This window comes from Vitis riparia, chromosome 17, assembly GCF_004353265.1.
Source record: "Vitis riparia cultivar Riparia Gloire de Montpellier isolate 1030 chromosome 17, EGFV_Vit.rip_1.0, whole genome shotgun sequence".
NCBI lineage: Eukaryota > Viridiplantae > Streptophyta > Magnoliopsida > Vitales > Vitaceae > Vitis > Vitis riparia.
The window spans coordinates 1,678,279-1,695,617 of record NC_048447.1 but is presented as its reverse complement, the minus strand read 5'-3'; the positions used below and the strand labels follow the sequence as shown (position 1 = coordinate 1,695,617).

At 30.3% G+C, this 17,339-nt stretch overlaps 1 protein-coding gene across 2 annotated transcripts; it reads left to right on the top strand.

Annotated features, from left to right (window-relative positions):
• The first annotated feature begins 10,131 nt into the window (after positions 1-10,131).
• LOC117905012 (kinase-interacting family protein-like) lies at positions 10,132-14,493 on the top strand. 2 transcript variants are annotated; one of them, XM_034817867.1, is made up of 3 exons: positions 10,132-10,280; positions 11,065-11,171; positions 13,272-14,493. In XM_034817867.1, the coding sequence occupies exons 1-3, from the start codon at positions 10,147-10,149 to the stop codon at positions 14,258-14,260; spliced, it is 1,230 nt and encodes a 409-aa protein (XP_034673758.1). In that variant the 5' UTR covers positions 10,132-10,146; the 3' UTR covers positions 14,261-14,493. The 2 variants fall into 2 exon arrangements, with proteins under 2 accessions (XP_034673758.1, XP_034673759.1); XM_034817868.1 differs by having other exon boundaries at positions 10,199-10,280; positions 11,060-11,171.
• The last annotated feature ends 2,846 nt before the right edge of the window (positions 14,494-17,339 follow it).

Genomic DNA, 17,339 nt, shown 5'->3' with positions numbered 1-17,339 from the left:
GGTGGTGGAGATGGATTAAACATGAAGAAATGAGAGAAGTTGTAAAGAGGAGCCGGAATAGCATAACTTTCGGTTTCGCATGACCATGCGAAATTTTCGCACAGTCATGCGAAATGAGACAGAAAGGAGGTGGTTGCAGCATAAAGGGAAATTTTGAGGAAGTGATTTCGCATGACCATGCGAAATTTTCGCACAGTCATGCGAAACGCTCCAGAAGAATGAAATTAAAGCTTTTGGATTCTCCACTTCACACCATCATGCGAGATTGCTAGGGCTCGTGCGAAAATGCATTCTCTCCAGATTCCTTGATGAAGAAGCATCTAGAAGACCTCTAAAATGTTGCCAAGTGTCCTTTTTACCTTGGCTTATAAATAGAAACGAGATGGACTCATTTAAGAATTTTGACTTTTTGATACATTTTCTAATTGTACAACTTTTCATACTTCTTCTCTCTATATAATTCTCCATTTTCCTTCAGTTTCTCTTACTTTCTCGGTAGCCAAACATGTCTTGTGAGATCAAATCTCCAAGCATGAGTGGCTAAATCTCGTTTTTCTCGGAGGAGAGAGGATCTAGAGGCAAGATCTATGGTAAATTAGAGAATTGAGCCTGAATTGTAAAGGTAATTAGATTCAATTGATTGATTAATGGAAATTTGGGGATTTTTCTCTTCAAATTGTCTTGGATGATTACTACAATACAAGCTAGGTAGATTCATCAAATTCTTAATGCTAGATTTGATGAAATTGAATAGTTGCATTGTGTGAATCATTGGAAGATAGTTTAAGATGAATTGAATTTATGATTCAAATTGATCTTTTGGATTAGATTACCTAATTTTAAGAGAAATTAGATCTAGATCTAAAGCTAAATCAAAAATCGGTTTAGATGAAAATTTAGGTTTTCAATCTAACTTGATGAAAATTAGATCTCAACACCTATTCACCATGGAAATTGCTCTCTAGAAAATCTTAACTCCGAGAATCTCACATCTTATTAATTTTCTTCTCTTTTACACTTCATTTTGATTTCAATTTGAATACATTGCTATCTTGAGATTTCATCATGCAATTTCAAGTAAATTTCACTTGATCACCATCATTTCTTATCATCTCGTTCAAGCCTTAATTACCAAGAATAATCCATCCTTGTGGACGATACCTAAAAACCACTATACTACAGTAGTTTGTACTAAAACCACTTTTTGATCGGGTACAAATTGCTATAGAATAGTGAATTAGGTTATAAATTTTGTTTTGATCCAACAAACGACAAAATCCGAGCGATCAAAGAGATACAATAAAAAAATTAAAAAATCATTCTATTCATACCTTTGATCCTTAGAAGTCATGGAATCACTCTTATTGGAGTCAATTGCACTTGGGAATGACATTGACATATACTTACAACCATTGATAGATGAGTTGAATGACTTTTGGGACGTTGGAGTTCAAACATATGATGTTTCAACAAAACAAAATTTTTGTATGCATGCAGCTATGTTATGGACCATCAATGATTTTCCTGCATATGCAAATCTTTCAGGTTGGAGTACTAAAGGGAAATTTGCTTGTCCTATTTGTAATAAGGATTCTTCTTCATTTCGATTACAAAACGGACGAAAATGGTGTTACATAGGTCATCGTCGTTTTTTGTCGATTGATCATAGATTTTGACGTGATAAAAAGTCCTTTGATGGAAATGAAGAGCAAAGAGCAGCACCTAAACAATTGTCTGGGGAATATGTTCTACATTAATTAGATGGAATGGAACATATTACTTTAGGGAAGACATCAAAAAATAAGATGTCAGCAAAAAGAAAAAGAGAACATGTTGAACTTGAGCATAATTGGAAAAAAAAAAAAAAAAACATTTTTTTGCCAATTGCCATATTGGAAAACCCTCATTTTGTGTCACAATTTGGATGTAATGCATATTGAAAAGAATATATGTGACAATATAGTTGGCACCTTGTTGAGTATCGACGATAAATCGAAGGATAACTTCAATAGTCATCTCGACTTGCAAGCTATGGGTATCAGAGATCAACTTCACCCCATACAAATAGGGAATAGGGTTATATTGCCTGCTGCATGCTATTCACTAACTTCAAATGAAAAAAAAAAAGGAATTTTGTAAATTTTTTAAAGAAGTAAAGGTTCCAGATGGTTATGCTTCTAACATCTCTCGGTGTGTACAAGTGAATGAAAGATGCAACAACTCCTTCCACTTGCAATTCGAGAGTTCTCCATAAGAATGTTTGTGCTGTTATAGTTGAACTATATAGTTTCTTCAAACAGTTGTGTTCTAAAGTGTTAAAGACTGATCAATTAGAGCACCTTGAAAATGACATAATAGTCACACTTTGCAAATTAGAAAGAATATTTCATCCATCATTCTTTGATGTTATGGTGCATTTACCTATTCATCTTGCAAGTGAGGCAAAGGTCGCTGGACCAGTGCAATATCAATGGATGTATCCTATCGAGCGGTATGTTCTCATTCAATTAATCTTATGTATATTAGGTTTCGTATAGTTCATGAAACAAATCTATCATGTTGTGGAATGACAGACATTTACGTACATTAAAGTCTTATGTTCGTAATAAGAGTCGTTCAGAAGGTTCTATTGCAGAGGGGTACATAGCAGAAGGATGTACAACCTTTTGTTCAAGATATTTGCATGATGTTGAAACGAAGCATGACCGTGAAGAAAGAAATTTTGTCACTGAAAATAACATAACAAATGGTGGAGGGTTAACCATTTTCAAATGCATGGGACGCACAATAGGAAAGTCAACATCTCGTGTTCTTAGCACAGAAGAATGGTCCCAAGCACATTTATATGTGTTAACTAATTGTGAGGAAGTGACATCATTTATTAAGACACTTATTTGAATAAAACTTTATACTAATTCTCATACAAAAATTAATTTTGGTCTTTGTGAGCATTATAATTAATTTTTTTCTTTTTTATCAGAGAGCATAAGCAATCTATAAGGGTTAAGCCTCATATTCGTGCACGAGATGTAGATTTGATTCACACAAGAGAATTCATTATTTGGTTTGAAGAACGTGTAAGTTCATTCACTACATAAATTGTTCTATTATCTAATACACATGTATGTATTAACATCTTATATTTGAATCTATAGATTATACAAATGCGACATGAAGGTCCAATTTTCGAACACATACTATCATTGTCTCATGGACCAAGTACATCAGTTACATGTTATAGAGGATACATCATTAATGGGTTTAGATTTCACACAAGAGAACGAGAAAAAAGAAAAAAAAAACTTAAAATAGTGGAGTTGTTGGGACCGCAGAGGTATTAAGCGTTGCAAGTACAAGAGATAAGAACCCAATTCCTGGTCATGTTTCTTACTATGGTGTGCTAACTGATGTAATTGAGTTACATTACCTTGATGGAAATAGAGTTATTTTATTCAAGTATGACTAGTGGGATGTAATCAATAGTGGAAGGGGAATAAAGAATGATGAATATGGGTTCACGTGTTTGAATTTTGAATGTACCATATGCACAGATGAACCATTTGTGCTTGCATCTCAAGCAAAACAATTCTTCTATGTTCAAAATTCAAATGAGGAAAATTGGCACATCCTTGTAGAGATACAAACTCGAGGGGTTTATAATATGAATCAAAAAGTATCTACTAATGATCTAGAGCCATATCAACAGCTTATAACACTTCATAGTGAACGTGATGTGCATGAGTTGGTCAAGAATGATTTAATCAATTGGGATAGAAATGATATTGCAGGAGAAACTATCCAAACAGATGTTCTACTATCACGACAAGAAAACATTGTTGAAAGAGATAATGAATTTATTCATGATGATGATATAGATGATGTGTAGCTAATAATATTGGTAAGTACATAAATATATACTTACCAAATATACAAATTGTAATTTATTTCATATTATTTATGTAACTTATTTTGTAGTACTTTTTCTAACTTTTGGTCACAATTTTTGTATGGCCGTCACAAAAAAAGAAATCATATGGTCATGATCACTTAGGAAACCGTGACCAATACCTTTAGCTACGCCTCATACTATGACGCTCGGTCACGGTTTCATAAGACCGTGACAATAGGTTTTGGTCATGGATATATAAGATTTGGTGACGGTTGGTGACTGTCACCTAAAATCCTATTTCTTGTAGTGTATCTAAAAAGATTCCCTATGATAGAACAAAAAAGAACAAAATTGTGAATATATAAAAGTGTCCTAACAATATATATAATAATACATATATTAATATTATTTTATATTTCATAAATATTTTTTTAGTTCTTCTTTTTTAACCATAAATTTAATTTTATAATAAAAAATTACTTTACAAAATAAGTAATATAAAAAGGTATAAAATTGATAAAATGAATAAATAAAAATAAAAACTTATGTTATATGGGATATGCATATCCTACCTCTTAACTTAGGACTAATTTAGGATATAAAAAAGAGGGTGGATAATATGTTAGGGTATTTTATTTAATTAACAATTTTGTTCATTTCTTACTAATTAGATGCAACTTATTTTCTTGGATCTTATTTGTTTCAAGACATATTCAGGCTTCATCAAATTTGGATTCAGATTATTTGGAGTTATAAAATTTAAGGTAAGTATGTATTTATAGTTTGTAAAGCTTTTGGAAAGACCAATACAAGAAATTAGGAAGAAAATACTTTCTATTTCTTAATTTGATTTTTAAAAATGTTTTGATTAGTTTCCAAATTATGTTTATTTCTAATTAAGTTTGTGTTTGATTCAAAAAATAATTTTGGAATATTTTTTAGTAAGTTTTAAAATTGTGATTATCTTTAAATCCATATTTGATTCTAAAAAGGATTTTTAGGATATTTTAGAATTAGGAAACTCTCTATGATTCTAAAAAGAGTTTATAAATATGAATTAGAGATATTTTATTTAAAAGAAAAGTAGATTTTTATTAACCTATTGAGAGCATAGTCATTCATCAAAAGAGTTTTGACTACAATAAAGGTAAAACATCTCATCATAAAACTTCAATCTCATTGTCAAGCCCCAAAATCCACTCTAAGGGCATGATGGTCATTTCACACTTTAAGCTTAAAGGCTCAAAGTGAAAATAACACAAACATTCATCTTGTAACTGGAAATTACTAATTACCAAATTCCTATTTACAGTAGTAAAATAAATAAATTCTATAATCCTTAATTCTCAACTTTAAAAACTAACACATCAACCAAAATGTTATTCCAAATAACTCCAAACTTAAATAATTCAAATATGAATTAAATTTTAATATTTAAACAATGTCCAAAATAAAGTTGCACCAAAATCCTAACAAAGAAAAAAAAATTCCCAACTTAGCCATCACTCTTCGCCCAAATTGAGAGTACCTGAAAAATTGTTAACTAAGGGGCATGAGCTTAAAACCCAATGAGGAACATCAATACGGTTTCATGAATTAAACATTTTAAATTATAATTACAAACAGGAGATATATTGTATAATTATTTTCATAAAAACTTTTGAGTTCAAAATGCTAATATGATCAAACTTTTCAACAAAACTTTATCATATCCATTTCAAAACAATTTCTCATCAAAACCAAATCAAATACATTCAAAATATTTTTACTGTGGTTATAAAATAACAAATTGTACCCAATTAGGTGAGACTTCACAAATGAGCGACTAGTTTTAAATTTGTTTCATTTAAAGTAGAATAAAATCAAAAGTTAACAATTATAACCTATTGACTAGGGTCATAAGGTAAACTATTATAACATGTTGACTAGGATTATATAATATCAACTATTAAAACCCGTTTATTAAGGTCGTATGTGTCAACAATTATAACCCATTGACTAGGGTCATAGAAACCAGAGTCAATACTTTATTTCAAACTTACAAAACAAAATATCATATCTCCACAATTTCATTTTTCATAAACATAGCGAATGCTCAAAAATATTTTTCATGCAAAACATATATTTGATCCATGCATATAAACAAAAATAAAAATTTTAATAATTCAAAATAACATATACAAAGCAACACTTTCTTTTACAAAATTTGCATTAATTTTCCTTACCTCAAAAAAGCACTCAAAAACCTTGAAATATTTAATCTTGAAGAATTCCACCCCAACGAACCTATTTCAAACCTGGAAAAAAATTATCTTCAACCCTAAGCCTTCAAATCTTCAGCGCTATACTCTCTAATCTCTCTTATTTTTGTGTAAAAGGATTTTCTGAATAGAGAAAATAGGAAAAATCTAGGGACAATTGTGTTTTCAACCCATATAGGCTTGATAATTAAGGTAAAGTCTTCCAACCATAATTGATTACAATGATATGAGATAGTAATTGACAAAAATACTCATTTCACTCATTTTTGTTTTTATTCTACCACTCTTTGCCACTATTCTTTCTTATTTAACCATTTTTAGTTTTTTTTTATTATTTGTTTAAATTCTTTTATAAATAATTGAAAAATCAACATTTATTTTTTATTTTTAAATTATAAATAAACAAAAATTATATTAATGATTCAAAGACTATTTTGTAAAATACTTTCTAAAAAATTTTTAATTTAAATAAATAAAAATTATCTTTTACATTTATTTTTATCTTTTACATTTTAGAAGTAAATAATTTAATGATTAAAATACTGTTTAAAATAAATATATTCACTATTTTAATTTCTTTTATACTAAAAAGTATTTTAAAGTTTTTTTTTACTATTATAAAATAAAAAGTTTAATTTTTTTTTAATCTTTTTCTTTATTTTAATAACTTTTTGAACATGACTTTTAATAATAAGTTATATGAAATATTACAAATTTGTTTACTAAGGATTTTTTTTTTTAATGGTTTGAATTAATTGAAAATTTATTAAAATAAGAAAAAGAAAAAGAAAGAAAGAGGATGGATGAAGAGTTTTTATTATAAGTATTCAATTAAAATGTTTTCATATGACCTAATTTTAGAAGTGGATTATATCAATACATAGTAGATATTGAATTTTTCTTATATAAAAGAGTTGAAAGGTATATTTACTTATTTTAAATGAAAACAAGTAGTTAAAAATTATGTAGATTATATTCGAGTTTGGATTTAAAATATTTTTCTAGTTTTTATTTTTTATTTTTTATTTTTATTTTTAAAAATATTTTTTATTTTCTATATTGTCTCTTTTTGAAAATACGTTTAATTAAAAAATGAAAATTGAAAACCTTATTCAATACTATTTTTTTATATGAAAAAAAAATCATTTATTCATTTATTGCGGCACTGTACAATTGTATTACACTAATTGTACAAGGGAAATGTACTAAGTGTACAAAAGTGTACAAGGCTACCCTTTGTGAAATATTACAATCGATTATGAGTCATTCTTTTATTTTTCTTATCACTCACGAATTGTACACATATGTGATGCACTTTATTTAATTCTCACATGGAAATTCCAATACTTTCCCCAATAATGATATGTGGGAAAAAAAAAATTTGACCTTAAGTCATCCACCATCTTCTCAACTAAACCATTGGAAATATAGTTAAACACTCCTACGTAGACACATAACTTAGAAGGGATATGAAATTTGTGTCATTGTATAAGAGTATTACACTAACTGTAGAAGGAAAATGTATTAATTGTACAAAGGTGTACAAAATTATCCTTTGTGAATGATTTCAATAGATTCTAAACCACTTTTTTATTTTCTTTGTCACCCAAGGTTTGTACACCTATGTCATGCACTTTATTTAATTCTTACATGAAAATTCCAATATTTTCCCCAATAATGATATTTGGGGGAAAAAATTAATCTTAAGTCATTCACCATTTTCTCAACCAAACCATTGAAAATATGATTAATACACCTACATGGACATATATCTTAGGAGAGATATGAAATTTGTGTCATTGTATAAGGGTATTACACTAACTGTACAAGAAAAATGTGTCAAGTGTACAAGGGTGTACAAAGCTCCTAATAGGTTTTGTATGATTTTTAAACAACTTGAGTTTGACATTAAGACAATTATTGATAGGTTTTTTTTTTTTTTTTTTTTCATATTTTTACCAAACTATGTCATTAAGACATTCCCTATAAAAATTAACACATAGGAAATAAAATTAAAATCAATCATATTTGAATTGTTCATTATAAGTAAACTAAATGAAATATATATTTTTACTATTTTGCCCTTATAAACATAATTTCATTGTTATCAATAGAGATTAAAAAAATCATATTTAAATGGAATTAAAAATAAACAAAAATTATTTTTATAACATTTTCATTTTTTAAAATCATTAATTTAGATTATGAAATTAGTTTTAAAATTAAAAATATTTGTTGTAATTATAGTTTTGAAGATTTCATGATTTTTATCTTATTACTTTGAAAAAATTGCTTTAATAAGAAAATATTTATTCAACAATATTTAGGATTAGTGTGGGGAACAATTAGATAATTTTGGAATGAATAAATTTTGAATATTTTGAAGACTTTAATTTGGCCAATTACCCTATTTACACTTAGTCTTATAAATATTGTCTTCTTAATTAATACATATATATGCATGTGAGTATTTACATTATTTTCAAAATAATAAACACCACGTGTCTAATTTGCAAGTTAGAAAAAAAATTAATAATATTTTATGAGGTATTTAAAAAGTATTTATTATATGTTCTATAAATTTAAAAAAAAATATTTGATGATATATAATTTACAAGTTAGAACAAACAAATAATACTAATATTTTATGAGGTGTTTAAAAATTATTTAATATATATGAGAAATAATATAAGTTTAAAATAAAGAATAATATTTATTATATATTATGTAAGTTTTCAACATATTTAAAAAATATTTATTATATATTATGTAAGTTTGAAAAAAGAATAATATTTGATGAGGTATTTAAAAGTTATTCATTTCAAAAATGCATTTGGTAATAATAATTTTTAACCATATTTCATATTCAATTTGATGAAGAAAAATTATTCAACTTGGTTCCACTATTAAATAGGTGAGAGAAGGGTAAAATAGTCAAAGAGATAATGAGAAATGTGAGGTGATTGATTAGTTTTTTTCATTTAATAGTCAAGGATATTTTAAGAATTTTTTTAAAGACAATATTCTTCATCTCAATTTCTACTCTTTTATTAGGTTTTGAGTTTAATTATGAGAGGACCTTACCTCAATTATCGAACCTAACTGGGTTGAAAACACAATTCTTTGAAAAATCTAATTTATACCTAGGGTTTTTAAATACAAAAAAAAACATTTTTATCCTTATTAAATTAATTAGCTTCTAAATTACGATTTTAACCCTAAATCGGGTTTGGGGGCATTACACTCATAATTAGTGAATTATTTAGATGGCTTTTCTATTTTAAGTGATTGATTTTATTTATATTTACATGGAATGGACGAACCTAAAATAGGTAATAAAATATTAATTTGGGAATTAATCTAAGATTAGAAGTTCCATTGTATTAATAACTTGTCTTATTTCACTACCAACTAAATATAAGATAAAATTTGTTGTCATTGTCTTATATTTACCAACCAAACATAATCTAATCTTTTTATGAAAAGTAGATCAAGAAAAAGGATTTTATATTTGCTTTCTCAATTAGAATTATAGTTTTGAAGGTAATTAAAAAAATTACTATCATCAAAGAGAACCTTTACTTTTTAGTAAAAAAAAAAAAAAAAAATTAGGATAGAAACAATTTTCTAACTTTTACAAAATTTTTACAGAAAATAGTTGTGAATTTTTTTTAAAAGAACCGTTGTTTTTAAAATAAATTTGAGCTATTTTAAAAGATTCTTATATAAATAATGATATTTTCACGAAACTGTTTTTCATATTTAACATAAAAAACAGAGCACGGTTTTGTAAAAAAAGAAAAAGAAAAAAAATTTAAAAATAAATAAATATGCCTTTCAAAAAGGACGTTACTTTGGGGAAAACACTAGCCATAATCAGGTATTGTGTGAGGGCGCAGAGCTTTGATTTGAAAATCAAATCGCGAAAAAGACACTCTGACAGCTACGTGTCATATCTCAATACGCCAATCTCAAACTCCTCCTTCCGCCTTTTAAATGATCTCCTGTACACTCCCCCACCGTTTCCCACTTACACCTTCTCTCACTCCCAATTTCTTCTCCTCTCTCTCTATACCCTCCCTCACTCTCTGTCTCTGGCAACCTCCGAACTTCTCCGCAATCATTTTCTGGTAAGTTTTCACCTTCTTCTCTTACAATCTTTCACTTTCCGGCCATTAAAATTCTCGAAGGGCTTCGTTTTCCATACAGGAAATAATCAGTTTCTAATGCTATATCTCTCGTTTTCCATCATTTTCTCGGTATCCAAACAGTCCTGCGTGTTCACAGTTCGTTTATTCCTTTTTTTTTTTTTTTTCTTCCTTGCTCATAAATCTTGTTATGCATCTTTGCCGCAAATTTTTCTCTGAAAATCTTTTAAGTTTTTTTTTTTTTTTTTTTAAATCCAAACTGTATAGGGATTCACACGCCGTGGTCGTTTGTCCAGACATTTGTATTTCTATACAAGTTTATAGAATTTTTTATTGGATAGAGAAAATAGAGAAATTGTAATGTAGCGGTTCATCGAGATCTGCGCTAGTCTTCTGATTCTTCTTTGCTTGCTCTGCAACTACCACGGACCTGCTGCTGTTTTTGATCATTATTTCGTGTATTTATTCTAAGTGTTCGTACGGATTGCTTTGGTTTTCTCTCTCATGACATGCTGTTTTTCGCTAGTCCATGGCAATACTGCAACCATATTGTTTCTTTTATTTGCCATATATTTTTATTTTTAGTTGTTTAGCTGCCACACGGTTGTTTGCTTTCGTCTCTCCATCGCATGCTTTTGGTGTGGTTGTACCTCAAAATTGCAATTTTGAGGGAAAGCGTTGGAATGAAAAGCATGTGGGGGAGAGGTAAAGGAAGGGATTGGGGATTTTTGATTGCGGTGGTTTGGTGGTGAATTGAATAGGGTAGGGCCAGACTGTTGGAGGTGATGACGACGAAGGAAGAGAAAGGTACGTGTAATCAATCGCGTAGAAGCTGCTCCTCTCACCCTGCCTGGCTTCTCTCTACACTTGCTGGTACGGACTACCACACTTTAACTCTTCTTATCAGAATTATTGTACCAGTTTTTTTTCTTTTTTTTTTTTTCTCTCTATTTTTTGTTCTTTTATTTTTCCAACGTAAAGGACTTATCTTTTTATAGAAAACTGATAACAAAAGGAAAAAAAAAAAATATATATATATATATATTAAATTTTTAGCTTTTTGGGTATTATTAAATTTTATGTTTTGCAACATTATTCTATAAATATTTTTTTATTAAAGATAAAAGAATAATTTTAAAATTTTTATTTAAATATAACATTTTAAAATGTAAATAAAGCACGTAAAAAACTCGCCAACTTTTAAGGGTGATGTGATTGGATAATGGTAAATGGTAAATGGTAAATTACATAGTTGAATCATTTAGCGATAGGGTCATAGGGAATTGAACAAACGGGCCCACGCGCTTCTTCTGTCATGTGCATCCACGCGACTATGATTTGTACGGACCTGCTTTTTGAAGCAGTACCCATGACTTTATTGATTAGGCCAGCAGCCCAGCATCCGTGTCAGAAGTTAGAAAATAATTGAATCCTTCACGTTATCATTTATCAAAAAGGATAAATTTTAATAATACAACCCTCCTTTCTACTTTATGCTGCCCAAACAATGATGCTTCATGGATCTCTTGTCCTTCAGACACACACATGCAATTTCTTTCTTTTTTTTTTTATTTTCTATTTGTTATTTATCCTGATATTTTTTCTGTATTTTTTTTTTACTTATATAGATATGTATGGAAATAATTTTTTACATTTTAATAACAAATTATGGGAAAATGTTAAATCATAAAAAGAGAATAATAAAATAATCCATTTCTAGATCAAATCAGTTTGCAGTTTTAGGTTTTTAGAGGTTTAATTATTCAAATTTGAAATTTTACTTTATTAATAAACCCATGAAAAGTCAATTTTGCCTTCCCAATAAAACCATCACAAAGGAAAGCTGAAAAGTGAGTATCAGAGAGTTTTGACCCTTGTTTCTTTGTTTTTCCTTGTCTTTCAAATTTCAAATTTTAAATTTATTTTGCAACTTCCAATTTTAACTTTTTTTTTAAAAAAAAACATTGTGTGGGCAAATGGTAAAAAAGTTAGATGGGCGGGGAAATCGATCTTTGGATGAAAGGGCGTTTTCCACCTTGCCAAACAGGGGACCTAATCATCCAGACAGGTCACTTTCTGCTACCTTACAAGAATAGTGAAAGAAAGACGTTTTTATGTCTATATGTAATGGTTTTTGCATGTGAGAGGCTGCAGTGTCAGTGTGTGCGTCTTTTTCTTCCCCTCCTATTTGAAATTTTGAAAGAAAAACCCAATGGCGTGTAGCAGAATGGAATCGATTTTGTCTCTTCTCTTCCTTTCACCTGCAAAAACTATTATTCCTCCTGCAACATGCAAGCCTAGGATCCGGGCTGTCTTCTCTATACGCGCTGCTTAATTGCTTTGATTGTGTTCTTCTATGCCCCTCAATAAAAACATTTAGGAGCAGTGATTCTCTTACATGACGTCAAAGAGTGGGGCTACCAAGTACTTAGTGGTGATTTGCAATTTTCCTATTTTATCTTGTATACGTTTATAAATATATGGAATTTTATATTTGTATTGGATAAAGAAATGAAGCTGGAAGAGAGAGGGAAAGAATTGAAAGTAGGTGAATAATTTTGTATGTCCCTAACAAGATTGTTAACAAAATTAAGATTATATTTGGTTTAGGGTAAAAAACTAAATTATTAAGACTTCCTCTGATATTTCATTATCTTTAGATTAAATTCCAAAAATCAGTCTTGCATTTTCACCCACATCTCAATTTAATTTCTAAATAATATTTTTTATTAAAATTTTTCCTAAAAAATCAAAGAGAAAATTGAGTAGGGAAAAACCCTATAAAATTCACGTATATTTTTTTACCAAAAAAATCTTGGTAAAAATATCTATATTTCATATTTGGAGAGAGTTTTAAGATTGAATTTTAAATTAAGGTTCCGTTAAGGAATGTATGATAGTTCGCCCTTGATTGAATTAAATTCCCTTAGATCATATCTATAGAGAGTGTGTTGTCTCATGGGTATTTGACAGAGATGGATGAGAGGATGAAGATGCTCGCACTGAACGGAAACACAAAAACGAAGGTAGAAGGCGGCGATGCCACCGACACTTTTGCGCAGCGGGCAGAATCCTACTACCAAAAACGGCCTCAGCTCTTGGCTTTGCTCCAAGACCTCTACAATGCCTATCTCACCTTAGCCGATCGCTACTCCCAAACTCAAACTCTTGCCAAGCAGTATCACCATCATCATAGACGACAAAGCTCTAACCTATCTCAAATCCAAGCCCTCCATCTCGATGGACAGGGGGATACAAACTCCTACGATGAAGAAGACGACGACATTGGTGCTGTCTCCGATGTGGAGAGCTCCCTCTCCTACCAACCCCAACCCCCACCCATGCATGCGAAACTGGACGTGGAAGCCATGATAGCAGAGATTGTGATGAAGAACGTGGAATGTGATATTCTGTTGCATGAAGTGAGCACGGTGGAGCGGCGGTTTGGGGAGTCAACGAGGAAGATAGAGCTGCAGAAGAGCTTGCTGGAGGTGCTGGAGTCGGAGAGGATGATACTGCTGAATGAGAACGTGCGGCTGGGGTACAAGGTGAGCGCGCTGATTGAGGAGAACAAGGGGCTGGCGTCGGAGTCCCTGTTCATGAAGAGGAAGGCGGGGGAGCTGGCAAGGTGCGTGTTGAAGATGAGGGAGGATCACAGGGTGTGCATGCTGAGTCGAAAAATCGAAGATCTGCAGGGGCAGATATATGGGTTGGAGAAGAGGAACAAGGAGTACTATGGGCAGCTGATGAAAAGAGACCAAGAAGTTGAACAACTATTTAAAAGCAAGAATAAGAAGAAGAAGTTGGGTTTGGAGGTTTGTTTTCAAGTGCATAAGTTGAAGATGGTGGAGAATGCTGATGTGAATGTGAAAGGGAAGGATGGTGGGAAAGTTTTCAAGTGGTGGGAGAGGGTGAAGAACTTGGACTTGTTTATATGTGGGCCAAGCCCCGGCTCCATTTGATCATTATATATGTGTATAGAGAGAGAGAGAGAGAGATGGATATTAGCCAAATGCCCTTCCAATGTGCTGGAGAGAAGACGATATATGTTGGGATTTTGGGTTTTTAGGTAAGGTTGCTGAGATGGTATAATAGATATATTGGTAGCTCAGTTGTAATGACTTCTTTATATGAAGTGAATGAATCATGATGCCATTTTGATAAAAAGGCTGGAAGGTATCATTTGGTAAATTTTTATGTGTGGCTTTGTATTATAAAGGCTGATTTTGTCGGGAAGCAAACGTAATCAGGAGGCAGAATTTTTTATTTTATTTTTCCTTTTATTCAAAAATTCAAATTTTATCCTTCATCAAAGGTTACAATTGAGTTTGAAAATTTGGTATGGTTCATTTCATATGTTAGAATAGCCTCTGTTGCTTGTATTATGTTTAGTTCAAAAGAATTTCAGAAAAAAAAAATTGAAAAAATAATTTTAAAGTAATTAATTAAAAATGGATATATTTAATATAGAGGAGGTAAATGAGATAAATGAATTTAAAATTAATATAAAAATGATTTATTGGTTTAAAATATTTTTTATTTTCATTCTCATATACTTTCTCAAAATGTTAGAAACATGAATTTAAATAATTATTATACTATTTAGACAAGTAAGGACTCAAAAATTTTAGTGTAAAACGTAAGCATGCTTTCTTCAATTCAGGCAAAGGAGAGATGCCAAATAGACACTTGAAGGTCAATAAATGTTAGAATGGAATTCTTATGCGTGGGTTACACGCTCCCTCATTTTCTAAAAACCTTTTAGGAAAGCAAAAAGATGCATATTTCTAATTATATTTATATTTAATTAAATTTTTTTAGAACTTTCAAGTTATCCCGTTTTTTTTTAATGAAATTCCTTTTTCAAACATAAAATTTAACCAAATAATAATATACACAACTCCTATTAAATATGAAAGTTAAAGTTATTCAAATAATTTTAAGTTTATGTTTGGTTTTGAAAAATATTTAAATTTTTTTTTAAATTTAATTTTATTCTAAAAAATAAATATATATATATAATTAAAATCAATTAAAATTTTATACACAAATTAAAATAAATATAATATATAAAAATAGTTTATTGATTTTAACTTTTTTTTTTTTTTTTCCTTAAATCCTGGGGGAGAAAAGTCCCATGGAACACAAATAATATTCAGGTTGGTCAGCATTGGAAGCATAACAGGTAAATATAAAAAATCATTCACATATTTTCCTCTAATTTTAATTTAATTTAACGTCTTTCTTTTTCTTAGCAACATCACCCCTATATCGAAATTTGATAAAATGAACTCATATGATATTTTTCTGGTGTGCTTGATATATCTATATGTTTGTCACCGTAAGTTTCTTTTTTATGGAAGAATTTAACAAAATGACTTATTTAACATTTGTACATAGTAAAGGGATAACACTATTTATAAAAAAACCAGCTTATGAACAAAATATAAAGGTGTAGATCCAATATTTGTCAAAATTTCTTTTTATTTATTTATTTATTATTTTTATTATTATTATTACTACCACCCCCTTACCCCTTACCTTCTTCTACAAGGCTCCCCACAACTCCCTCCAACTTCTTTTTATTTTTCCTTTTTTTTTTTAAATTATTATTTGGCTTCTTATACTCTTCCACTTCCTTTTCCTCCAACACACTACCATTGCCACACCCAACTTGCTGAGACTGCTTCTCCACCCACACAACCACTCACGGGGACACCCACACGACCTCATTTTTTTTTTTCTTTTTCTCTTCCATCTTCTTCCTCTTTCTCACTTCCACGACACTTCCAGCACACACCACACAACACCCACACCATCTTTGTTGGGCTCAAACCAATTGGAGTCAGGTCCGTCTAGCTTCACTAAAGTCAGATAGACTTTTTCCCTACTTCGTGCCTCTCAAAGAGTTTGTTCAACTATACTAGACCCAGACATACTTCTTTTATGCATAAAAGGATGTCCGGACGGGTGGTCCGGGCACGCCCCTCCGAAGCTTAAGTCAGACAATAGTAGTTTTAACTATTTTGTGGGAGAGAGTGAGCCTATGTGTGCACGTACCTTGTTCGTGCTTTTTGAATGGTTTATATAGAGCTAATGACACCATCACTATAGTGGTAACTATGCACTCTAACATTTTTTGTAATAATGATTATCCTTAGTGCGACTAGCAAGTGTCATCTGCTAATGTACTAAGATCTCGGACCGTGCAGTTGTCTGTCCATTTAGCATGTCAATGTTTGGGATTATGTACAATAATTAATTGACATAGACTTGTGGGCTAAATGGAGTCCTATCGGCCGCTCAAATGTCAAGCGTGATTGATCATGCATGCCAGAAGTCTTAAAAACTTGATTGGACAGATCTTCCCACCAAAGAGTCCAGGTTGCCGATTCCGTCTGGCCTTATGAAAGAATGGAACCCTCTTACTTCTAGTGTTAGACATAACTTATCTTGGCCTGGACATAATAATCCCAAATGGGTTACATACTTGTTCTAGACAACCAAGGGGTCTTGAGCATGAAAGGGACACGTGGAGGGGAACCTCCCATAATCCCCCATTCCCTTCATTTTTCTCCATTTTTCTTTCTTTTCCTTTTATTTTGTTTTATTTTTCTTTTCTTTCTCTCCACCCAAACCCTCTACACTACTCTACTTGTCGGTCAATTATCGATTGATTGTCGATGATGCCACATTATTATTATTATTATTATTATTATTTTCTTACTTTGATTTTAATAATAATAGTTTGTGAAAGTTGGGTTGGTGATTTAATTTGGAATTTTGGTTCATTTTTTATTGTTAAATTAATATGAAATTTGGGTTAATTTATTGTTAGTCAATTAATATGAAATATGGGCTCATTTGTGATTAATGAAATTTGTTGGATGAATTTATGGTTGATATGGATTTTGATTTGGGATGAGACAATTTTGATATATTATGGATGTGAGTTTTCGTATTAAAGTGGGCTTGATTTTGATTATGGATTTGAGTTTGTATATTAAATTAAGTTTAGATTATGAAAAATTAAGTTTAGAC

Excerpts from the sequence above, each read along its gene's own strand:
- LOC117905012 (XM_034817867.1), top strand. The coding sequence starts at position 10,147 with ATGATCTCCTGTACACTCCCCCACCGTTTCCCACTTACACCTTCTCTC. Across the intron at positions 10,281-11,064 it reads TTCTCCGCAATCATTTTCTG|GGCCAGACTGTTGGAGGTGA; the intron begins GTAAGTTTTCAC and ends TGAATAGGGTAG. Across the intron at positions 11,172-13,271 it reads GCTTCTCTCTACACTTGCTG|AGATGGATGAGAGGATGAAG; the intron begins GTACGGACTACC and ends GGTATTTGACAG.